The following is a 27,082-nucleotide window of genomic DNA, read 5'->3' as shown; positions in this document are numbered from 1 at the left end:
CAACATGGACAATGTTTGACGTCCACGATGTTCTTTTTCTTTACAACACGGACAATGTTTGACGTCCACGATGTTCTTTTTCTTTATAACACGGACACTGTTTGACGTCCATGATGTTGTTTGCTATACAACATGGACAATGACTTCCATAATGTTGTTTGCTATACAACATGGACAATGTTTGACGTCCATGATGTTGTTTGCTATACAACACAGACAATGTTTGACGTCCATGATGTTGTTTGCTATACAACACAGACAATGTTTGACGTCCATGATGTTGTTTGCTATACAACAAGGATAATGTTTGAACCCCAGAATGTTGTTTGCTATACAACATGGACAATGTTTGACGTCCATGATGTTGTTTTTCTTTATAACACGGACAATGACGTCCACACTGTTGTTTGCTTTACAACACGGACAATGGCGTCCACGTTGTTGTTTTGCTATACAACACGGACAATGTTTCACGTCCAGGATATTGTTTTTCTTTATAACACGAACAATGGCGGTACGTTGTTGTTTTGCTATACAACACGGACAATGTTTCACGTCCAGGATATTGTTTTCCTTTATAACACGGACAATAACGTCCACGACATTGTTTGCTATACAACACGGACAAAGTTTGACGTCCACGATGTTGTTTTTCTTTATAACACGGACAATGACGTCCACAGTGTTGTTTGCTTTACAACACGGACAATGACGTCCATGCTGTTGTGTGCTATACAACACGGACAATGTTTGACATCCATGATTTTGTTTGCTATACAACAGGGACAATGTTTGACCTCCATGATTTTGTTTGCTACACAACACGGACAATGGCGTCCACGATGTTGTTTGCTATACAACACGGACAATGGCGTCCACGATGTTGTTTTGCTATACAAGGACAATGTTTGACTTTTGCGATGTTGTTTATCATGCTTAATATACAGCGTTGAAGTTCTATGTTGTTTGTTACGTCCATGCTTTTTGTGGTTCAGTATAAGTCGTTGCTGTTTGTGATGATGCTACAAAAGCTAGGTATACGTGATAGAATCAATTTGATTAAAGGGTACATGAACTAGCAAAACTCTCTTACACAGTAGTACTTTAACTCTAGTTCGCTGAAGCCGTATCTTTTTATGACCGATCACCACCTGTCAGATGTTCGATCATTGGCTACCAAAAATCGTGGCAACCGTACTCTGTTTACTGAAGACTGTTTTAGCTTTTGATTTTTGTACAAATATAACATGAACATGTGTATTTAGAAAATAAAAGATGTCAGCTAATTAAGCTAGCTAAATATATGTAAAAAAACCAAACTTTTTACGCTTCTCCCAAACAGGCCTGACTTGGGCAGCCTTGAAGTATTAATTACAGCTTGCGGAGTTTCCAAATGTAACACATCTCAACAAGAGTTGGAAGCAGCTTACAGAGTAGACGGGTGTGCACTCGCCGTCGCTTGTCTCTGTAGTGAAGAGGAATGCTGAGAGATAGTTTGGCAATTACTTCATTCTTCACCGTTCATTAATTCTCAGAAGCATGACAGTGGTATTTTGACTACAATATGCCGGCAGTTCCAGAAGTGACGATGAAGGCTCACTCTTTCACTGATTGATGCCATGACTGGTCTTCACACAAATGACTTATTTTTGCGATTTTTACATGTTTTATGCTGTCTCATGAAACGCATCAAACGACTCGTTTGTGTTAAACGTTTCGACAGCATTTAGGAGCATGTGGATTTCAGACACGTTTCCAGAATGCTCAACCGGCAGTAAAGATTACCGCGTGATGGGAGAGTATTGTGAAAGAGGCCACGGCGGATATCTTTACCTTACGGAATCCCTGCCCCATGATAGTCAGTCAGAAAATCTGACGGTCACCATATTCAAGGATCCAAGGATCTGGTTGTGCCGATATTCAAGGACCGACGGTTTCCAGTGTCACCATATTCAAGGACCCAGGGATCGGGTCATCCCGACATTCAGGGATTGACGGTTTCAACTGTCCCCATATTCACAGACCCAAGCATCTGGTGTCACCATATTCAAGGACCCAGGGTTCGGGTCATCCCGATATTCAAGGATTGACTGACGGTTTCAACTGTCCCCATATTCACAGAACCAAGCATCTGGCGTCCCGATATTCAAGGACTTAAGATTTTTGTGGACCCATTTTCTGGGACTTCGGATCGTAAGATAACGAGACACAAAAAGGTTCCCCTCACCAAGACTGCACATTCTAAATATTCTTCAACCAGAGACACAACATGTCCCCATACTTCGCGATCGTTATTTTCTACGACCAACAACTCAAGATGTCCCCATATTGTACGGTCTCTATGTTCTACGACCAGATACACAAGATGTTTCCATACTTCACGATCTCTATGTTCTACGACGAGAGACGCCAGAGGTACCCATACTGCACGATCTCCCTGTTCAACGACAAGAGTGAGTGAGTGAGTTGGGTTTAACGCCGCTTTTAACAGTATTACAGTTATATCGCGGCGTGTCACCTTAAAGTGATGCAGGTTCTCAGACGTTTACTACTTCGGTGAAACCCATGAGCACGGGTATCGTGCTGACAAACCTGGAAACATAATCGGGGCGAACCGGGATTCGAACCCACAATTCTGGCGCGCCCAAGGGACGCAACTCTGCACAGCGAATCGCGGCGCCTTAAACGACTGGGCCACCCGTGCCTCCTCAACGACAAGAGACAAAAGATGTCCCCATATTGTACGATCTCTATGTTCTACGACCAGATACACAAGATGTCCCCATACTGCACGATCTCTATGTTCTACGACCAGATACACAAGATGTCCCCATACTGCACGATCTCTATGTTCTACGACCAGATACACAAGATGTCCCCATACTGCACGATCTCTATGTTCTACGACCAGATACACAAGATGTCCCCATACTGCACGATCTCTATGTTCTACGACCAGATACACAAGATGTCCCCATACTGCACGATCTCTATGTTCTACGACCAGATACACAAGATGTCCCCATACTGCACGATCTCTATGTTCTACGACCAGATACACAAGATATCCCCATACTGCACGATGTTTATGTTCTACGACCATACACACAAGATGTCCTGATATTCTTCCACTGTCCCATAATCCTGTGCTCCCTTATCCTCACTACCCCGTGAGAATTCAGAGTACGGACTTTCCCGCCAGCGCCCTATTGCTGTTCGGTAAAGACAACTCAACCGTACCGGGTAATCAGGCTCAGTGACATTGGTTCGACGTCGCTGGTTGCTGATTCTTGCCTGGTTTGCCAGGTCCAGACTCGATTGTCTTCAGGGGTGCCGTGATGTATCTGTAACATTCACTGCACTTCCACTGGTTGCTGGGGTAGGTGCGCCACGATACTCAAGTCAACCTGCCAATAATGACTTTTTGTCCTGACTGATACCCCCTCCTCTTCCCTTACACCCCCTCAGCCTCCCACCCATCCCCCCATCCCGTAGTAGCTCCTTCATCCTCCAAGACCGCCTTGCTCGTAACCCTTCTTCCAACCACTTGAGTTAAAGCATCTCTCAGTGAAGTAGAGGCGATACACTTTAAACACCATAAGCCATTGCAGAAGTAGAAACTACTTCGCAGACGAATATACTGAGTAACCTCTGCGCCATTTTATTTTTCTGAAACAAAAACGTGTGTTAGATAGTCGTGAGCTATGCTTGCCGCCCACAGTCCCGGATGTAGATCGTATCAAGCTTCTCCGATGGCGTGGAAAGTTGGAACGATTCGCCAGACAGATTCAACAAAGAAATTTTATCGTCCTTTTTTATTCGTTCGTTTCAATTGGCACCCCTCCCCCTCGACATTGCATCTTGCTGAGACGTAGACATCGCTTGAGAGCCACACAGGACAACCGAGACAGCGCCGGGAGACGGCAGATGGAATAGAAATACGAATCAGATACACACTGAAATAGTTCTAGGTAGCCGTGACTGTGAACCTTGGATCCATACACAGGGTCCCTGGATCCACTCTTTTGATCCGTGGATCTACGCACATGAGCCTTGGGAGCCACACATTTGCGCCCTGGATCTCTGAATAAGGGCCCCGGATCCACAGACTGACGCCCTTGGATCCACTCACGGGAGTCTCGAATCCAGTCAGGGGAGTCTCGGATCCACTCACGGGAGTCTCGGATCCACTCACGGGAATCTCGGATCCACTCACGGGAGTCTCGGATCTAACCACATGCACCCCGGATCCACACATGGGAGTCCATGAATCAGGATACAGGATCCCCGGGTCCACGGACATGCGCTCTTGGATCCACGGACACTTGTATCTTGGATTCACTGACACGAGTCCCGGATCCACACACACGAGCCCTGGATCCACATTTAATTCTAATTAGCATTTGTACTTCTACAAGGAATACCGCTGATTTTTGTGATACTATTAACATGGTTAGCGATAACAGTGATTTGTTTCCGCGGTATCATTTCGAATAATTCACACTACAAGCGACATCATTGTTTGCATACCACGGTATCAGTAATATCGACAGTATGAGCGATGCTAGTGTTAACACGTATGACAGTACAATCGATACTCGTGTCTTCATATGACACGTCAAAATACGACCATTATGTGCCTATGCTATTGACTTTGGCTTAATCGCCCTTTACACAACCAACACTCCATCTTAACCCGCTGTCTTGATTTAACATCGATATGTCTGACTACGATATACACTCCCCATTGGCCCAGTGTTCCGATGAAGTAATTATTCCATTAATTTACTTAGATATATATGTCCCCTTGTCCCCCAGACTCCCTTCCCGCGTCCCGATACTCACTCCCCCTCTCTCACCAGACTCCCTCCCCCTGGCCCCCACCCCGACTCCCTAATCCCCCGTCCCAAACAACTCCCTCCCCCCGTGCCCCAGACTCACTCCCACGTACCCCAAACTCACTCTCCCTCTCTGCCAGACTCCCTCCCCCTCGCCTTCCACCCCACGACTCCCTAATCCCCCGTCTCCCCAGACTCACTCCGCTCTACCCCAACCACTCCCTCCCCTCGTCACCCAGACTCCCTCCACTCGTCTCCAGACTCCCCCAAACCCCCCCGACTCCCTCCCCTCGTACCCCCCCACCCCCCTCTCTCCCTCGTACCTCCAGACCCCTCATCCTCCACAAGTTGTGATTAAACGTGGGAGCGTCGTGATGAAGACCGGCAGTGATTAGTCAACACTAAGAGCAGTCGACGATGTTGGTGCACGTCGAAAACGGTGTTCTGGTGCGTCCATATCTGTGTTCTAATATGCAATACATTATACCATCGCGCACAGCACTGTGGTGTTCACCGGTTGATGGGGGAGCCAAGATGCTTCACACTGTTCACAAATACATTAAGGTAACCTGTTTGGTGCATAAGGCCACTCAAAAAGCATAGTTTCTGGGCCCCATTCCACAAAGCGATCTCAGCGTTTAGGTGATCGTAGCTCCCAAACGTTTAGACTTACGATGATCGTAGCGCAAAGATCGCGTTTTGGAACGCAACGAACGAAGTTTATTTGCAGGACATTTAATAGTTCGAAATAAAAAGAAACTCACCCATCAGTTGCACATCTACTGACTCATATAAAAGACTTTAGACGATTAAAAACAAGTCATCTTTATTAAAATGATCTTTGAACGGCATTTAGAAGTGAAACACATAAGGAAGAGAATATATGGATGTCAACTCCTTTATTATGAGGAACACAACGTTTCGGAGTATATCCTTACTCCTTCATCAGGTGAAAAGTTGACATCCATTTATTCTCTTCTTTATTAAAATGGCATTTTTGAACTGCACTCGACAAACCTAATAGGCATTATAATCTTTCCACCAAAAGAATCGGCACAGACACAAGAGGCGGCGTGTGTTGTTTGTCCTTTCACTTTTGGGAGAGCTGGTTAGAGTTACCTGCCCTTCGGTAAAAACCCGGAACACAGAAAACCCCGAAGCGTTGAAAATGACGCGAGTGAGGGTCAGGAGCAAAACTTTTTGTTGTGAACCTTTGAAACAGTTTTTGTTTTTCTTTGTTTGTTTGTTTGTTGTTTAACGGTGCACTTAGCAACATTCCAGCTATATGACGTTGGTCTGTAAATAATCTACTCTGGACCAGACAATCTAGTGATTGACATCATGAGCATCGATCCACACAATTATCAAACAGTAGTATATATAGAGTAGTATAGATCGGTGTATAACAAAGTTATACAATGGCACTCGTTCCAACATTGTGTCATTTCGTATGAATGTTAATATATCAATATAATTTCAAAGTATGTCGATCGTATTGCCTAATATGTAAATTGTCCTGTATCCGGTAAATATTTAGATGATCTTCATGTGGCAATGATACATAACATTAAGCTGTAGCCGACAGCGATTCTATGAAGCTCGTGCAAACACTGATGTGTACACGAGATTCATTACTCTATAAAGTTTTATCAAATACGTGTCAAAATGTCGAGTGCATTAAAAGACTGTCACAGTAATTGGAGCAGGTTATTGGGCCTATTTTATCTCAAAGGCCTGCATGACGATGCTTAAATATATGTGATGTCACAGCCTCCCAGTAAAGGAAATTAGTGTCTTATGTCTGATGTCCAGTATGATGCAGTACTATAGTGTTTGATATCTTATGCCTGATGTCTAGTGTGATGCAGAACCATAGTGTCTGATGTCTGATGTCTAGTGTGATGCAGTACCATAGTGTCTGATGTCCGATGTCTGGTGTGATGCAGTACTATAGTGTCTGATGTCTAGTGTGATGCAGTACTATAGTGTCTGATGTCTAGTGTGATGCAGTACCATAGTGTCTGATGTCTGATGTCTAGTGTGATGCAGTACTAAGTGTCTGATGTCTGATGTCTAGTGTGATGCAGTACTATAGTGTCTGATGTCTTATGTCTAATGTCTAATGTGAAGAAGTTCTTTAGTGTCTGATGTCTGATCTCTAGTGTGATGCAGTTCTATAGTGTCTGATGTCTAATAGGAAGAAGTTCTATAGTGTCTGATGTCATGTCTGAAGTCTAGTGTGATGCAGTATTATAGTGTCTGATGTCTGATGTCTAGTGTGATCCAGTTCTATAGTGTCTGATGTCTGATGTCTAGTGTGAAGCAGTACTTTAGTGTCTGATGTCTAGTGTGATGTTTGTTTACCCACAGTGTTCTGGTTATCAAGGCGAGGTGATGTTTATTTACCCACAGTGTTCTGGTAATCTAGGCGAGGTGATGTTTATTTATCCACAGTGTTCTGGTTATCAAGGCGAGGTGATGTTTATTAACCCACAGTGTTCTGGTAATCAAGGCGAGGTGATGTTTATTTACCCACAGTGTTCTGGTAATCAAGGCGAGGTGATGTTTATTTATCCACAGTGTTCTGGTAATCTAGGCGAGGTGATGTTTATTTATCTACAGTGTTCTGGTAATAAAGACGAGGTGATGTTTATTTATTCGCAGTGTTCTGGTAATCAAGGCGAGGTGATGTTTATTTATCCGCAGTGTTCTGGTAATCAAGGCGAGGTGATGTTTATTTACCCACAGCGTTCTGGTAATCAAGGCAATACAGTTTGAGTGTTTACAGTATCGGTAATAGGACTTCTAAATACACCAAAAACTAAAACCGTATTACTTGTAAAGAAAGCAACCGAAAGTGTCGACCCATCACCAATAACCCCATCCACCCCTTCCATCTCACTTTAATCAGGGTCCTATAGCAACGTGACCCAATATAACTGGTCCAAGTATGACTTATATCTGTATTATACGGGATCTAGATTTTCCCACCGATCTAGCGTGCCGTGTTTCACAGTATAGTTACTATTACCATATCCCTGAAGCGTGTCGTTGCTTTTAAAGGCCCTGATGTTTGTAAGTGCAACTGCTAGACAAACTCAGCTTACATCACCATCTCTATCTAGAATGTGCCCCGACTACTACTACTACTACTACTACTACTACTACTGCGATGATGGTGATGATGATGATGATGATGATGATGATGATGACGACGACGATGACGATGGTGACGACGATGACGGTGACGATGATGATGATGGTGATGATGATGATGATGATGATTGCAGTAATACTGATACTAATTATGGCAACAAATAGAGTGGTGTTAATGATGAAAATAGCACTATCACTACTATTGAGGGTGAAGGTAATAATGATGATTATTATGATGATATAGATGACTACATCTACCAGTACCAGTACTTCTACAACAACTACGACTACCACTACTTCTACTAGTTCCGCTGCTAATAATAGGCCATGTGAAAAGTTTCAGAGATCAACCTTGATTGTAACAATCCATGCTGCAATACTCTTCCAATTTATCGATTAGTAACTTTGTGTGTATGTCCTACCAGTGTGTGAGCATAGGCCGACTTAATGAAGCATTAGCTGATGTTCCTCCCTGCTTAACCAACCCCACGCTGTGTCTCGCCTCCTCTTGACTTGGACGACGAAAGAAACATAAATTGTGGTTTTTTTTCATCTCAAACTTCAAAGTGTTTCGCCTCTTTCTATCTAAAACAATTGGTTTCCGTAATAAGCAGGCATCTCGTGGCCAAGTGGATGGGGTGAAGTAGCCAGCAGTTAACTGAAGTCTGTACGGTCTCTCCCCTTGCGATTCCCCGAACGCGGGTCGACTGGAGGGCGTGCTAGCGACAGACAGCCAGGCAGGCAGGCAGGCGAGTAGTGAACCTCCCTCGCCGAGCGTATATCTCCGAGTACGGGTCCCGCTCTGCGATCGGGCGACGTTATGCCATCCCAACACCTCTCTGTATCTGTCACTCAGTATCGGAGGGTACACGGCAGAGAAGACTCAGGGTGGTATCCACCCCTTGGAGATTCCTGATAACCTCGGATACCTACTTCACAAGGAATACGGAGGGAATTATTGTCAGCATGTCTTAAGACAAAGTTTTCTCGTGTCCTGCACCCGTAACATACATATGTAGAGAGTAGCGCCGCTGACGGCTTGTACTTTTACTTTAGAGAAATATTCTCTTTCTGCATCAGCGTGGTGGTGATATCCTCCAATCAAATCACAGCGCGAATTGAAAACTTTCGGTTATGACATGAACCGAAGACACTGGACGAATTGATTCTTGTGATGAAACCAGCACGTGGGGGTAGAGCAATGGCTGCCGACAGTAGCAGTGTGGACGTTGGCCCCGTGTAACTTCGTCAACAGCATCTGAACCACACATCACCACTGACAACCCCTCCCTCGGCCCGTCTGTCCATCTGAGCAAGGATATGAGGTGGGGCGCGCCTACGCTTCTCCTTGTCCACGGATGTCTGTTGTTCGTCCTTCTGTCTCTCCCACTGGAAACGATGGGAAAGAAAAGGAATCGTCAAAAGGCAGGTGAGATTCATGATTAATTTACAAACTAACCTAAGGGAAAAATACACTCCCGAACCAAACTTTTATTTATACTTTAGCCTTTTTAAAAAACTTCCTTCTCAACAAACTTCCTATAACCTGGTGATCTGTGAGGACGGATTATGTAAGACGCGGCGTTCGTTGGGTTGTGTGTGACGTGTTCTGTATATAAGCCCTGTGAGCCGTCGGTGTTGACACGGCAGTAACGACTGCCACTGCACCGTGGTTACATGCTGTACGCCGGCGACCACCCACCTACCCACACACGCGTGAGAGTAGGGGCCGCCCCCCACCAGTTAGCCATGTTTACACCTGAGCCTGATAGTTTACTTATCATTTAGACGACCTATGTCTCTCCGGGTCACCTGTGTGGTACAGTGGAGGGGTGATGGAGGTTGAGACGCTGCTGTCAGTGTAACACTGTGTCACCTGAGTCGTCTACCTGGGCTAAGCCCGGAGACGTCAGGTGTGAACGCGACTCCTGACGGAATGCTCGTGTTTAGCGGAGAATGCAAACGTTGATGTAGAGTCTGACTAAAACCTTCAAATATTTATGACGTTATCAGCTGTTTGTTGCATTGCATGTTCTTGCCCGATTTCAAAGTTTTCTTCCAGAAAGGATGTTAAGTGTTTGATTATTTTTTCATCAGTAGTTATCTGAAGCAATTTTAGACGATATTTGTTTGTGAAGAAACAACATTAGGGAACATACACGAAATATATCGATGGAATCAGCTGGGTTTTTTGGTGTCTGTAGTTTAAACGTGTATTTAAGCTACTCGTAATGTTTTCTATATTCTTATGCGGTCTGGTTCTTAATGCTGTCATTATCATACCATCGCGATATCATGATGTCATGAACGAACTTTATTACAAGTCTGGTCACGTGGCGGGGTCATTAAGGTCACGGAAGTGGCTCTTCAAGGTCACGCTGGCTAGACACGGTATTGCACTGTTAGTGCGTCAATGCACTGGATGAGACAACCCTCAACATTTAACACTTCGCCAAAATCTGTATCGATTAACAGAAACGCTCGGGATGAAATATTTACATTTATATCCAATCGTGATTTTATGGGGATTGTTATAGTCTTAAAAAGTTCAATTCTCTCGTTGCTGGATGGTTTTGATAGAGAGGACGAGAGGTCTCCAAAACAAGCACTGCTCTAACAAAGGGAGACACGGATCTATCGCTGCAGAGACACACAATTAGTGCCTGGCTTATTGACATGTGTATCAGCCATGACCGCAGACAGATTTAACACGCATTACAACCTTCTCCTGGCTTGCAACGCCATAACGCCTTTGTGCTGCACGTGCGTGACGTCAGACTCGCTGTATTGCTGGAGGCTTGGCCATGTTGACATCTTGACCAGCAGTCTAGCCGGGGTCAGTAAAACTGTCTGGACATGATCTAATAACGTGTGGTCAATGAAGAGCATTAGCAGGGTTTGTGCGCTCAACTCATCCAATTTCTCGGTGATTTACTAGCCTGTGCAACTCATAAGCTTTTCTCCCCGAGTTGATACCCAGGCAGGAGAAGGCACTTGTATTTCTAGCCTGAAAGAGTGGAGACAAACATGGCCACGCCATAGATATGTCCCGGTTTGTTAAACTTTGTGGAAAATGCGAAATGTCCCTCAATGGATGTCAGTGTCTATGGGAATGTAAGAATGTAGTTTAATCCACGATTTCAGTAAGATCTATACATCGAATCATCACTCGAGACGGGGCGATGGTTAGCCTTGAGGATGACGCGTTCGTTTGACACACAGAAACCCCAGTTCGATTCGCAGTGTGTGAAGCCATTTTCTGAAATCGGCATAAAACAATATAAACTCAATCTGTTTCTGACATTCTCTCTCGAGATTAAATGTTTTCTGACATTATGTATGTATTCAAATATAACTGAAACACAATAAAGAAAGGATTTAAAGAAAAATAAACATCGACAAAATATATTTTGATAAAACATGGCTGGTTAAAGTTATGAGCAGTGAGATACGTTGGCCATTTCACATGTAAGTACAAGCGCTCATTGCTAATGGGGACGGTGTACGCCGACACCGACTCTTGGTTATGACTACATGCAATGACCTTATATCTCACGAATGTCGTGTCGGGGTTCGCCAACAGGTGTCACTTCTGTCACTTGAACGTCAACATCCTGGAATAGCTGTCAAAACTTAGTCACAACATCCACCCAACGCCGACCCCAGTACACACCCCTCGACTGTAGCTCGGCGCTATACCTGTCGTTACCATGGAAACAAACATACACCCACGACAAACAACTAAAAGTAATCTCATTGGAAGCTACTCTTAAATATCACTTGAAACCGTGTCTAGATGCATGCGGAGAAGGCAAGAACTATTTTTTTGTGGTGTGTTGCAGGCGATTCTAGTGTGGTTATCTCCCCTGGCTGTGTTGGTGTAAATTCTGGACATACTTTCATAGATAGGGTGGTCTGAACTTGGTGTGACCAAATCTCAGATATCCGTGATTATCCAATGTATTTTGTCTCCATTCTATTTTGATAAATACTCTGGGCCCATTTCGGTGCCATTGCTTCATTTCTGAGACCGACTGGAATGGTTCGACGCTAAAAATAGCCGTCCAACCAAAGTATTCACATGAGCGAGAGAAATCCTCTGCCATGTTAGAGATAAGAGCCGTGGAGGCGGTGACGTGACCTCCGGAACGAAGCTATTGTGGCGGGTGTGTCCAGGGTATTTATAATTTGTTTGTTTGTTTGTTGTGTAACGGCGCACTCAGAAATATTCCAGCTATATGACGGCTGTCTATAAATAATCGAGTCTGGACCAGACAATATAGTGATTGAGCATCGATCTAAGCAATTGGGATACGATGACATGCATCAACCAAGTCTGCGAGCCTGACCACCCGATCCCGTTAGCCACCTCATACGGCAAGCATGGGTTGCTGAAGACTGGGTATTTATCATAATGACATGTTTATAAAATACACTGGATACTCGATAATAGACTTTGGTTAGCTTGACTCCACACCTGTGTTGTTGGTACATTTCAGTGGTGGCCCTGTGATCTAAAGCACAAGTTTTCAACCCTTAGTTATACCAGGATCCGGTGATCGTGGGATAAGTCCTAGATTCACTTCCGATTGTAATCCCTGGTTAGTCCATCAGCACCGAAACCCCTCTCGTTGGTTTCACACGAGTGATGAACGTTTACGATCACTCATGAAGGTGACACACCGTGATGTAACTGAATAACTGTTCAAAGCTGCGTTAAACCCAGCTCACGCATTCACTCTTGTGAAAGCTATTTGTTCTCTAGACGTTAGACAACACAGATATGCATATGATAACTTAATCTTTTAATTTGATGAGAAACAAATGATTCATGTTCTGAGGCTTTGTAAACGATACGATATGATGACGTGCAGAATTGATTCGATGATCATGATTTGTAGCCCCGATTCGTGCCGATATTAATCCTTGGGTTGTCAGCACCATGTCCATGCTGTGTGTGTGTGTGTGTGTGTGTGTGTGTGTGTGTGTGTGTGTGTGTGTGTGTGTGTGTGTGTGTGTGTGTGTGTGTGTGTGTGTGTGTGTGTGTGTGTGTGTGTGTGTGTTTTATTATTTATTTATGCAATGCAAAAATCAGTTCCCAGACGTAACATATTCGAAATGTGGGGAATCCATCTCGAAAAGCCACACGCCAATACCACAGTCCGGGTAACCGAGGTTTCTCAGTACACAAGGTCTTAGACTCTCGTTATTGAAGTGCTCTCTGCATCGGAACACTCCGCTACGCTATGCAGCCATCAAGCGGATCTTAGGGTGGTCCTCAATATGGCGGATGCTATCTCTCAGCCTTCACCCTCCTGTTAAGATTTGAGTTAATGTAAATTCTCTGAGTGACTTTTACCACTTGTTTATAAATACGATGTCAGAGGCGGATTGCAACTCCTTTGTTGTATTTTTTTCACCACGTGTACATGTACATGTGTCTGTTCAACCTGGAAGATAGCACGCCTCTCGGAAGACCTAATTCTGTACACAATCACACCTGGCGTATACAGAACCCCCAGTATCCAGACCGCGCAGGTTCTGTCTGTAGCGAGCGGTTTAAATGCTTTCAAACAGAGACCATACATCGACCTTCGGTATATGGTCTCTGTTTCAACCTAAAGAAACATGAATTACCAAAATGTAAATATAGATAGAAGTCAATGATCCAGGCTTCTTGAAGTCTTTTTAAGGAAAAGTATATAATTGGTTTGGAGAGTTATGTAATGAAGGATAGAATGAGCTAATGGTATCACTGCCACTGCCACTGCCACTGCCACTGCCACATCCGTCGCGGACTTCTACGATTTCTAATCTCCTTTGAAACCAGAAACAATGCTTGAATTTTGCACGCAAATTTATCTCTTATAATTCAGAGAATTTTGGGTCTATAAAGGTATTGATATTGAAACCATGTTATCAGGCGATGACGGCCCAGACGAACCAGTGATCGATATTATGAGCAACGTACAACGCCTTCGATAACATGTAGCAACTTCGTGTGGTGTGAGCGATAACATCTGTTACTGTTTTAATTATGAACTTTTATCACACTGTAACGCTAAACCTACACACATCCAATGAATGTATTTTAACTTCATTTTATGCTCGAAACGACCCATTTAATGAAACTGATATTGTGTGCATATATCCCCTGTAATAAGTTTTATTGACCAACATTTAGTCTCAAAAATTGTTTAATAATTCTTTTGATATTCAGTGTATAACGTAATGGAGTCCTAGTAATGTCTTCATTTCCTGAACTAGAAGAAAACTACACACATTTTAGGTATAAGAGACTATTGTTTTAATAGAAACAATTATTTACGCCATACTTGATGTGTCACGTTTGTCCATTACTCGTTTATTCCTGCTGGGATTGTTGTTCGAGACAAAATATGTTTTCCGACAGCGATTCCAAAAATACCACATCCCATGGAATTACAGAATATCCAGCATTCCCACTGAACTTTTTTTCCACATCACTCAGGGGCATGCGCAAAGCCCTATTATTACCCCGGTCACTGGATCATTGTGCACTCGAGAATCATTCTCAGCTCCCTGGGGAGTATACAACACAAACTGCCTGTTAGGCACTAGAAGGTTAACAACCACATTGCCATCTCATCCTACCGGGTACCCATTCATTGCTGGGGTAACAGAGGCACATATCAACTTGCCCAAGGAGACGCTATATGTGTGACAGTGTGCTTCAGTGTGGGGATTCATATCTTGTCAAGTTTATTTTATTCCGATCACTTATTGTTGAATAACTTAATGTTAAGTTTTCGTTGTGTAAAATGTTCACCATTATTTCGCTTTTCGATCGGATTTAATCTCAACATTATCTTTAAGCCGTATTTTAGAAGTTGTAGTATCAATGACGACAACGCTGCCACATGGTCACCTGTTTGATACAGGTGTTAGCCTCTGTACGGAGGCCTTGTACTGAAAGAAATGAAGAAATTGAAAGTTCATATTTTCTAAGCATCTTCCGTTAAAAGTCCAGGGCCCCGTTCCACCGAGCGATCTTAGCCTCACGGCCAGCGCTAGTCAATATTGTGCAAACCAAGTTGGAAATAACATCCGACCAATAGAAACCCCGGCAGTAGAAGCAGCTTCCGGAACGATTCAATCCCGTACTTCTCTAACATGCATCCGACCCTGCGGATCACTGGATTACCGTGCTGTTCCGTGACAGACACGTGGGTGCTGCTACCTTCGTGTCCTTGCCAGGTCTCTTGTCCTGTCTCTGGTCAAACCAGTCCGACAGTTTATAGCCCTAAATCAGTTGATCACGAAGAAGTTTATTTCAGTATCAAGGCCACCGGCCCAAGTACAATATAGATACATGTATTATATACAAAGTGGTGGTACAATATCAAGAGTTACAGAGTGCAATTAAAGTACAAATTATAATTATAATAATGAAGAACGTAAAGATAGGGCATCTTTAATGTATTTAGCACATAATGACATGGTTTCAATGTTAGAAGTTTGTAGTAAAGTTCTGAGTGAGTACTCACTTTTTAAGTTATTGTTGGGAAAATATGGTGCCATAGAATATCATAGATTGGGGATACTAACAATTAATGTAACTCATCTTCTCTAATATTTTTGCAAAAAGGACAAAATCTGAGGTTTCTAGGTACACCCTCCCGCCTACCTATATTTTTCATAATTTGTAATGCTCCAAGTCTTAATAACGTTAACAATCTTCTTTGGTCTCTTTGGTGTACATAAAGCAAATATAGTTCAATTGCGAAAGTTGACTTTATAGTGGAGTACAACTCTAAAGTTGATCATGTGTGTGTAATGACACATCTTATTGTCCCCGCCTCGAAGTGGGACCGGGGGTAGAGTTTGGGGCTCCGTTCGTCCCTTTTTTATTGCGCCGAAGTATAACCGCTCTGGATAGAGTGAGTGAGTGAGTATGGTTTTACGCCGCTTTTAGCAATATTCCAGCAATATCACGGCGGGGGACACCAGAAATGGGCTTCACACATTGTACCCATGTCGGGAATCGAACCCGGGTCTTCGGCGTGACGAGCGAACGCTTTAATCACTAGGCTACCCGACCGCCCCCGCTCTGGATAGAAGGATGACATTGTTGATCGAGTTATAACCCAGCTTTCGGAAGAAAGAAATGCCCTTGTCATATGTTTTGGGACATGATGCATTGCACTCCCATATGGGACACAATGTTTAAGAAGCTGCTAAGGATACGAGGATGACGTTTTACATATATCATTACATATTTTACATATGCATATAGTTCGAAAATCCTCATAGAAAATTGATTTTAAAGCCCTTGTTTGGTCTTCTGAACATGGTGCCCAATACAACAAATGTCTTGGAACCACTACAGATGACGCTTTGAACGCACTGTTAAGTGATACGTCGGCAAGTTTTATCATGTTTTATTTTGTTGACATTTCTTTGTTTTCAAACATATATCTTCGTGAAACTCATATATATACAACAGGCAAGTGCTGAACTGGTACATTTGATGGCCTTTTTAAATGTTTAATAGTTTACTTTTTACAGCAAAACATTCACCTGTGTGTTTTAATTTAAAAAAACAAGTAAACAACATATTATTATTCACTTTGTATATTACAGTGGGGACATATACTGTTTTGGAAAGCCGTAAAATAAGAAGAATATCTTTTCAATTAAAGGAAAATATTTTTCGCATTGTACCCATGTCAGGAAGCGTGGCTAGATAAGGCCACTCCCAGCCATCCCTGATATGAAAGGAAGGTGTGACAGGTCAAACAGTTGAAATCGCCCTATGTACTGCAATACAATAAAATTCGTTCGCCGTTATCACATATTTGAATACTCCTATATTATATGACGTTCGTCTTTCCTCGTCTCCCTCGCGTGGATTGGATAACCTGTGGGGCTAGGGTCTTACATTGACCCCTCGTGATGCCAACATTGTCCAGTGAGAACCCGTTTGACCTTTCCCGGGGAAGTATGACACCTCCTCCCGCCCTGTAACTAATTCTCATGTTTCTTCTCATTTATCGTGAGTTCAAGTCCATTAGCGCTAACATGCTTATCTAACGATGCCTTAATTCAGTAAGCTATCCCACCCCTCAACCCTCCTCCCACCCTCCTCCCACCCGTATCTGTGACGAGTTCGGGTTACCCCTGACCGTACAAGCGATGACCCGTTGTCTAGGTCAGTGGTGTGGCTGTATCCAGGGGAGTTCACCTGTCTCGTGTGATGTCAGTCTCCGCCGGGTCCTCACAAGGCCTCTGTTACATGTGTCTGGTCATGTGGCAAGGTTCCGGGCACCTGTCCCACGACCCACGGCGGAATCCTGTCACGGAGTGGCCACTATGTGTGATGTATGTTTTGCACATGACCAGATACCATCAGACAAGTGATTTATATTTATCTTGATAAACAAACAATTTCTCACTGCTTTGTAAGAGGGGATTTAGTTGAGTAAGTTGCCACACACCCCTGTCGTAGCAACAGTGGCGGGTCCAGGGTGGTAGGGGTACGGTGCCTCCAACCCCTCCATGAAAATAACATATTATAATTATTGGCTTCATTGTCAATTGACACTCCCTCCGAAATACTAATACAAACTGGGATGTTTATCTTAATGTCTGCACAATATATATGTTGCTAATATCCCCTAAGCGTTTGTATGAGAAGGAACGTCTTCATACAACTAATTGTTATTACCTCACAGATTATACGGAGAGTTTGATGCCTGTTTCAGGAAATGGTGTTGAGTACGTATTGTGCTATTGCAAAATAGTGTTTCTCTTTGGAAGGCTCTTTAACAAAATGTCATACCTCCCCTCTTCTTCAGTAGGCAGAAAGGTAACGCGCGAACATGGCGTACAGTTTAGGCAAGCAAAGACACCCTGGTTTTCCTGACAAAAACACCCCCTTCTTCCTGACAAAGACACCCGTGTCTTCCTGACAAAGACATCCCTGTCTTCCCGACAGAGGCACCCCTGTCTTCCTGTCAATGGCACCCCTTGTCTTCCTGACAAAGGCCCCCCTGAGTGTCTTCCTGACAAAGGCACCCCTGTCTTCCTGACAAAGACACACCTGTCTTCCTGACAAAGGCACCCCTGTCTTCCTGACAGAGGCACCCCTGTCTTCCTGACAAAGACACCCCTGTCTTCCTGACAGAGGCACCCCTTGTCTTCCTGACAAAGACCCCCTGTGTGTCTTCCTGACAAAGGCACCCCTGTCTTCCTGACAAAGACACACCTGTCTTCCTGACAAAGGCACCCCTGTCTTCCTGACAAAGACACACCTGTCTTCCTGACAAAGGCACCCCTGTCTTCCTGACAGAGGCATCCCTGTCTTCCTGACAAAGACACCCCTGTCTTCCTGACAGAGGCACCCCTTGTCTTCCTGACAAAGACCCCCTGTGTGTCTTCCTGACAAAGGCACCCCTGTCTTCCTGACAAAGACACACCTGTCTTCCTGACAGAGGCACCCCTGTCTTCCTGACAGAGGCACCCCTGTCTTCCTGACAAAGACACCCCTGTCTTCCTGACAGAGGCACCCCTTGTCTTCCTGACAAAGGCCCCCCTGTGTGTCTTCCTGACAAAGACACACCTGTCTTCCTGACAGAGGCACCCCTGTCTTCCTGACAAAGGCACCCGTGTCTTCCTGACAGACACCCCTGTCTCTCTGACAAAGGACGACATTCATAATATGATTCTAAAAATGGCGGACCCTTGGTGGTCCATTGGTCTGAGGCGCCGCGGTTAGCTCTGCAGTGTTGCGTCCCTTGTGCACACCACAAGCCTACGATTATGTGTTCGAATCCCGGTTCGCTCTGAATATGTTTTTGGAATACTGTTCAAATACTGATGATATGGTATTGTGCCTCTTAACCTTCTAGCGCCTCACAGGCAGCTTGGGTTGTATACTCCCGAGGGATCTGAGAATGAAAATCGAGTACACACTGATCCATTGACCGGGGCAATAATAATGTAGTGCTTTCAGCATGCCCCTGTGTGGTGTTGAATTATTATTATTATTAGTAGTAGTAGTAGTATAAGTATTATTAGTATTGTTGTTATGTACTATACTTTTTGTCCTGTACTCTAGTCGAAGCGGTATTTGGACAAAGAAGGACATTCGTCCGAAAGACACTCGTGTTCTGAAAGTAACGTCGAGTCAAGTCTTTCGCTAGCGTTGACAAGACTGTCAAAAGAGGGCTTGGTATTTGACTTCGTAGGAGGGGAAAGGGGGAGGCAAAAAGTTCCTTTAAACATTTAGAATACCTGGCTGTCAATGATGTATAGTGTACACATGTGTGTAAGCCGTCTGTGTCACGCACGGTTACAATGGCAACACACAGGTGAGCCAACCTACGATGATCAGGTAAAGCTGTCCTCACACCAAGCCGCTCTGGACCAGTCTTGTGAGCGCGTCTCTTCGATGTTATCTTCGGAGTTAGAATTTATGATGTCTCTCCCTCTAAATGAGGGATCAAATTCTTGCATGGTTTTTGAATATGTATGAACAAGCCTGGCTCCTCCCTTCATTGTGTCACCTCGTGTCTGCTTCACTACAAGACCAACGTTATATGACGATAGGTCTGCCTCAAGTTCAGGGGTTTAGTGGAAACCATTGCTGCTGGCTTCTGGAGAGTCGTTTCGCAGCCAGATGACACACACCAACCTTAGGTATTCCGGACATAGCTTTCCGCTCGCGAACAAACTCTAATCCGCCCAACAATGTACATGTAATATTTGGAGGGAGACAAGACCGACGAAGTGCATCTTGATGAAGCCGATAGCTTGTCGAGGACTAGCGATTTCACGGCGATAGGGCCTTACGCCTAGGTGCTATTTCTTGGAGTTAGTTGTTTGGGGAATGCTATCTCAAGTGACAAGCGCAATGCATTGATCATCGCCCGATTTGAAAGAGTATAGGATTTTTCATTATGGATTTTTCATGTAAATGTTTCGTAAAAGTGATTATGTTTCAGATTCGTGAGATTCGTTTGACAGGAACCTGCTATTTTGCCCATTATGTAAGACTCGCGTGAAACACATTGAAGAAGGCATGATTGGCGCGGAAATACACGGCGCCGTGAGCACGCTACCCCACCCTCAGCATTTAATTTACTTAAATCATATTTATCACTAGTTGGAGAAAGCCATGACCCATATTCTGTGGCATTTACGGGAAAACGAGTAGTGGCATAATTAGTTTTCCCCTAAATCCTCCGTGAAATGATTGTATGGTTTATGGCCTGGTCCATTCTGCAGGCATAAAGCGGTGAACGAACTACAGTCGGGGGTGCTTTCTGAAGGAATGCACGTGTGCCATGGCAAGCATGCACGCAACTCCTTCACACAACTTGATTATGCCGCCATGACAACTATATACAATACTGGTTCACAGGTGAAAGTATCCTAGAACTGTCTTTAACCTCACTACTCCGTTTGTAGAAGTGACCGTCTATGGCAACAACTGGTTTGCAGTGTGCATGCGTGTGTTGGTGTTTTTGTGCGTGCTTGCGTATGCGTGTGTGTGCGTGTGTGTGCGTATGCGTAAGCAGAATTGTTGCGTTATAGGTTGTAACATTGTATCAGCAGAATGTTTGACAGGGGTTTACTGAGTTACTAGATGTAACATTGTGTTAGCAGAATTTTTAAGAAGGGGTTTACTGAGTTATTAGATGAAACATTGTGTTAGCAGAATGTTTGAGAGGGGTTTACTGAGTTATTAGATGTAACATTGTGTTAGCCAAATGTGTTAGAGGGGTTTACTGAGTTATTAGATGTAACATTGAGTTAGCGAAATGCTTGAGAGGAGTTTACTGAGTTATTAGATGTAACTTTGTGTTAACAGAATGTTTGAGAGGGGTTTACTGAGTTATTAGATGTAACATTGTGTTAGCAGAATGTTTAAGAGGGGTTTACAGAGTTATTAGATGTAACATTGTGTTAGCAGATTGTTTGAGAGGTGTTTACTGAGTAATGCGATGTAACATTGTGTCAGCAGAATGTTTGATAGGGGTTTACTGAGTTATTAGATGTAACATTGTGTAAGCAGAATGTTTGAAAGGGGTTTACTGAGTTATTAGATGTAACATTGAGTTAGCGAAATGTTTGAGAGGAGTTTACTGAGTTATTAGATGTAACATTGTGTAAGCAGAATGTTTAAGAGGGGTTTACTGAGTTATTAGATGTAACATTGTGTTAGCAGATTGTTTGAGAGGTGTTTACTGAGTTATTAGATGTAACTTTGTGTTGGCAGAATGTTTGAGAGGGGTTTACTGAGTTATTAGATGTAACATTGTGTTGGTAGAATGTTTGAGAGGGTTTTATTGAGTTATTGGATGTAACATTGTGTTAGCAGAATGTTTGAGAGGGGTTTACTGAGTTATTAGATGTAACATTGTGTTAGCAGAATGTTTGAGAGGGGTTTATTGAGTTATTAGATGTAACATTGTGTTAGCAGAATGTTTGAGAGGGGTTTAATGAGTTATAGGTTGTAACATTGTGTAAGCAGAATGTTTGAGAGGGGCTTAATGAGTTATTAGATGTAACATTGTGTTAGCAGACTTTTTGAGAGCGGTTGACTGAGTTATTAGATGTAACATTGTGTTGGTAGAATGTTTGAGAGGGTTTTATTGAGTTATTGGATGTAACATTGTGTCAGCAGAATGTTTGAGAGGGGTTACTGAGTTATTAGATGTAACATTGTGTTAGCAGAATGTTTGAGAGGGGTTTACTGAGTTATTAGATGTAACATTGTGTAAGCAGAATGTTTGATAGGGGTTTACTGAGTTATTAGATGTAACATTGTGTTAGCAGAATGTTTGAGAGGGTTTTATTGAGTTATTGGATGTAACATTGTGTCAGCAGAATGTTTGAGAGGGGCTTAATGAGTTCTTAGATGTAACATTGTGTTAGCAGATTGTTTGAGAGGGTTTTATTGAGTTATTGGATGTAACATTGTGTTAGTAGAATGTTTGAGAGGGATTTACTGAAATATTTAAGATGTACCATAGTGTAAGCAGAATGTTTGAGAGGAGTTTACTGAGTGATTAGATGTAACATTGTGTTAGCAGAATGTTTGAGATGGATTTCCTGAAATATTTTAAATGTACCATTGTGTCAGCAGAATGTTTGAGAGGGGTTTACTGAGTTATTAGATGTAACATTGTGTTAGCAGAATGTCTGAGAGGGTTTTATTGAGTTATTGGATGTAACATTGTGTTAGCAGAATGTTTGAGAGGAGTTTATTGAGTTATTAGACGTAACATTGTGTTAGCAGAATGTTTGAGAGGGTTGTATTGAGTTATTGGATGTACCATTGTGCTAGCAGAATGTTTGAGAGGGGTTTGCGGGGTTATTAGATGTAACATTGTGTTAACAGAATGTTTGAGAGGGATTTACTGAAATATTTAAGATGTACCATTGTGTTAGCAGAATGTTTGAGAGGGGTTTACTGAGTGATTAGATGTAACATTGTGTTAGCAGAATGTTTGAGAGGGTTTTATTGAGTTATTGGATGTAACATTGTGTAAGCAGAATGTTTGAGTGGAGTTTATTGAGTTATTGGATGTAACATTGTGTTAGCAGAATGTTTGAGAGGGGTTTATTGAGTTATTGGATGTACCATTGTGCTAGCAGAATGTTTGAGAGGGGTTTACTAAATTATCAGATGTAACATTGTGTTAACAGAATGTTTGAGAGGGATTTACTGAAATATTTAAGATGTACCATTGTGTTAGCAGAATGTTTGAGAGGGGTTTACTGAGTTATTAGATGTAACATTGTGTAAGCAGAATGTTTGAGAGGGGCTTAATGAGTTATTAGATGTAACATTGTGTTAGCAGACTTTTTGAGAGCGGTTGACTGAGTTATTAGATGTAACATTGTGTTGGTAGAATGTTTGAGAGGGTTTTATTGAGTTATTGGATGTAACATTGTGTCAGCAGAATGTTTGAGAGGGGTTACTGAGTTATTAGATGTAACATTGTGTTAGCAGAATGTTTGAGAGGGGTTTACTGAGTTATTAGATGTAACATTGTGTAAGCAGAATGTTTGATAGGGGTTTACTGAGTTATTAGATGTAACATTGTGTTAGCAGAATGTTTGAGAGGGTTTTATTGAGTTATTGGATGTAACATTGTGTCAGCAGAATGTTTGAGAGGGGCTTAATGAGTTCTTAGATGTAACATTGTGTTAGCAGATTGTTTGAGAGGGTTTTATTGAGTTATTGGATGTAACATTGTGTTAGTAGAATGTTTGAGAGGGATTTACTGAAATATTTAAGATGTACCATAGTGTAAGCAGAATGTTTGAGAGGAGTTTACTGAGTGATTAGATGTAACATTGTGTTAGCAGAATGTTTGAGATGGATTTCCTGAAATATTTTAAATGTACCATTGTGTCAGCAGAATGTTTGAGAGGGGTTTACTGAGTTATTAGATGTAACATTGTGTTAGCAGAATGTCTGAGAGGGTTTTATTGAGTTATTGGATGTAACATTGTGTTAGCAGAATGTTTGAGAGGAGTTTATTGAGTTATTAGACGTAACATTGTGTTAGCAGAATGTTTGAGAGGGTTGTATTGAGTTATTGGATGTACCATTGTGCTAGCAGAATGTTTGAGAGGGGTTTGCGGGGTTATTAGATGTAACATTGTGTTAACAGAATGTTTGAGAGGGATTTACTGAAATATTTAAGATGTACCATTGTGTTAGCAGAATGTTTGAGAGGGGTTTACTGAGTGATTAGATGTAACATTGTGTTAGCAGAATGTTTGAGAGGGTTTTATTGAGTTATTGGATGTAACATTGTGTAAGCAGAATGTTTGAGTGGAGTTTATTGAGTTATTGGATGTAACATTGTGTTAGCAGAATGTTTGAGAGGGGTTTATTGAGTTATTGGATGTACCATTGTGCTAGCAGAATGTTTGAGAGGGGTTTACTAAATTATCAGATGTAACATTGTGTTAACAGAATGTTTGAGAGGGATTTACTGAAATATTTAAGATGTACCATTGTGTTAGCAGAATGTTTGAGAGGGGTTTACTGAGTTATTAGATGTAACATTGTGTTAGCAGAATGTTTGAGAGGGTTTTATTGAGTTATTGGATGTAACATTGTGTAAGCAGAATGTTTGAGTGGAGTTTATTGATTTATTGGATGTAACATTGTGTTAGCAGAATGTTTGAGAGGGGTTTATTGAGTTATTGGATGTGCCATTGTGCTAGCAGAATGTTTGAGAGGGGTTTACTAAATTATCAGATGTAACATTGTGTTAACAGAATGTTTGAGAGGGATTTACTGAAATATTTAAGATGTACCATTGTGTTAGCAGAATGTTTGAGAGGGGTTTACTGAGTTATTAGATTTAACATTGTGTTGGCAGAATGTTTGAGAGGGTTTTATTGAGTTATTGGATGTAACATTGTGTTAGCAGAATGTTTGAGATGGGTTTACTGAGTTATTAGATGTAACTTTGTGTTAGCAGAATGTTTGAGAGGGATTTACTGAGTTATTAGATGTAACTTTGTGTTAGCAGAATGTTTGAGAGGGATTGACGAATTGGAGGGTATGATAGGTATAAACTGTAACATTGTTGTCTTGTGAGTGTAGAGTTGTGGGGTATTACTGGAGGTATAAACTGTAACGTTGTTGTCTTGTGGGTGTAGAATTGCTGGGTATTACAGAAGGTATAAACTGTAACATTGTTGTGTCATGGATGGAGAGTTGTGGGGTATTACAGGAGATATAAACTGTAACATTATTGTCTTGTGAGTGAAGAGTTGTGGGGTATTACAGGAGATATAAACTGTAACATTGTTGTCTTGTGGGCGTAAAGTTGTGGGTATTACTGGAGGTATAAACTGTAACATTGTTGTCTTGTGGGCGTAGAGTTCTGGGGTATTACAGGAGATATAAACTGTAACATTGTTGTCTTGTGAGTGAAGAGTTGTGGGGTATTACTGGAGGTATAAACTGTAACATTGTTGTCTTGTGGGTGTAGAGTTGTGGGGTATTACTGGAGGTATAAACTGTAACATCGTTGTCTTGTGGGTGAAGAGTTGTGGGGTATTACTGGAGGTATAAACTGTAACATTGTTGTCTTGTGGGTGTAGAGTTGTGGGGTATTACTGGAGGTATAAACTGTAACATTGTTGTCTTGTGGGTGAAGAGTTGTGGGAATTACAGGAGATATAAACTGTAACAGTGTTGTCTTGTGGGTTTAGAGTTTTTGGGTATTACTGGAGGTATAAACTGTAACATTGTATTTTGGATGTAGAGTTGTACATGAATTATAAACTGTAATATTCTTTTTTTGCGGCCGTCGTGTTGAGGAGTTGCAAGGTGTAAAAAATCTGTTTAGCTTTCGAGTTGTTTTAATATCAATGGAGTGTTTGCTGCTTTGAGGCACATGTTAGTCACATCGACAAGAGGACATCAATCATGCGTTTCACACATTATTTTCAGACCTGGCTTCCGCCCTTGATCTTCAAGGCGAAGCTGGAGCTACGAGTACCTTCTAGGCTACCCCAACTCCACGCTCACTAAAATAGTTGCATCTACATTGTATACACAGTATCCAAGAGGTTATCAGTGATAAATGTGCACATTTTTAATGAAGAAAGCGTTTTGACATGTAGCATTATTTCTGTACGAGTTAATGTTTCGAAGCGGCTCGTCTTATCTGTCAAGAACACCTTATTTGAAGTAGAAAAACATTAATCTTTCTCTGATACCATTCAGAGTGAAGCAGTTTACCTGCTCGCACAATGACACACGTAAAAGCAATGCAAATGTAACCACAAGTACACCGCCACTGATGACGATGCAACAAGTGAATCTGCCACGGGTATATAATCGATAGTATCTCCATGTACGTCAGTGAACGCCCCGACTACCTACAGCAGGCCGCTGTACCCAGTTGCCCCTCCACCCGTTCACGTGTCGCGGAGACACAGGGGATAGGCGATCGCTATCTATTGATAGTAAAACAAACTGACGTGTTACACAATGCGGCTTGTGCTCTCCACCGCGCGGATACATGTGGGTGGCAGGCGGCATGACGTGTCAGAGGTCATTGTGATGTCACAGATAACATCTCGTGAAATCTCGCCTGTAACAAGTAGCAGTCGAGGTCGTCCGGCTACCGTTCTCGCCTGGCTCGAGACACCGTAGACTGTTCCTAATGAGACTGCTCAATCTGCTCGAAGTAGAGGGCCCGAGTGTTTGTGCAGTCTCGCTTTACAAATTGTGCAGAAAGCAAACAGCTAAAGCAAATCTTCATGAAGTGAATTAGATAAGTAAACACAGGACATGTTGCGCGACGGGCTAGTATACAGTCTGCCTAAAGAAACTCAGTCATTCAACACCAATTCCGGTATTTATTTACGGAAATTCTTGTAAGTTGAGAATATGTAAACTCCTTACCCTGGCACAATCCGAATAATCCTATTCTTCTGTTCGTGCGGATTATGGAGAAGTGTTGGGTATTGTGATGGAATTGATAACATTGATGTAAGTGGATGACGAAAAGCTTAATCTACTCTATCGAGCTTGATCACACCTTATAAATGAACATGAATACCACCACCCCAAACAAATTCCAACCACAACCTCAACAAAAAAAACGTCCCAAAGACATCCATCTTCACCCCTTCTCAACCTGCTTGGGGTACGGGTGGCCCAGTTGTATAAGGCGCCGCAGATCGCTGTGCAGATGTGCGTCCCTTGGACAAGTCAGAAACCAATGATTGTGGGTTCGATTCCAGGTTCGTCCTGATCATGTTTCTAGGTTTGTCAGCACCATACCCGTGCTCGTGGGTTTCACCAAAGTGGTAAACGTCTGAGACCTGCATTACTTCGGGCTTTCCTCCCACACAAAGCTCACACGCCGCGATTATAACTGGAATGATCTGACTATGTTTGTGAGTAGTGGGGTATTACATCATATCACAGAAGTGGACACCAGAAATGAACAGCCCACATTGTACCTATGTGGGAATCGAACCTCGGCCTGCGGCGTGACAAACAAACGATTTAACCACCAGGCTATCCACCGACGCTACTCCCACATTAAGCTCGGAGA

At 42.6% G+C, this 27,082-nt stretch overlaps 1 protein-coding gene across 3 annotated transcripts in view; it reads left to right on the top strand.

Annotated features, from left to right (window-relative positions):
* Positions 1-27,082, top strand: part of LOC124140557 (signal peptide, CUB and EGF-like domain-containing protein 1) — a 145,096-nt gene that overhangs the window by 65,247 nt on the left and 52,767 nt on the right. The window contains exon 1 of one of the 3 annotated variants that reach the window (XM_046508190.2): positions 8,737-9,423. The exons of the other annotated variants lie outside the window; for them this stretch is intronic. Within the exon in view, the coding sequence (XP_046364146.1) occupies positions 9,315-9,423 (109 nt within the window). The 5' untranslated portion in view covers positions 8,737-9,314. Of the gene's footprint in view, positions 1-8,736; positions 9,424-27,082 lie in introns of those variants that run through there. 3 annotated transcript variants of the gene reach the window in all.

The sequence above is a fragment of the Haliotis rufescens genome, unplaced genomic scaffold (assembly GCF_023055435.1).
Source record: "Haliotis rufescens isolate VD_foot unplaced genomic scaffold, xgHalRufe1.0.p SCAF_6, whole genome shotgun sequence".
Taxonomy (NCBI): Eukaryota; Metazoa; Mollusca; class Gastropoda; order Lepetellida; family Haliotidae; genus Haliotis; species Haliotis rufescens.
This window is presented reverse-complemented; position numbering and strand designations above follow the sequence as displayed.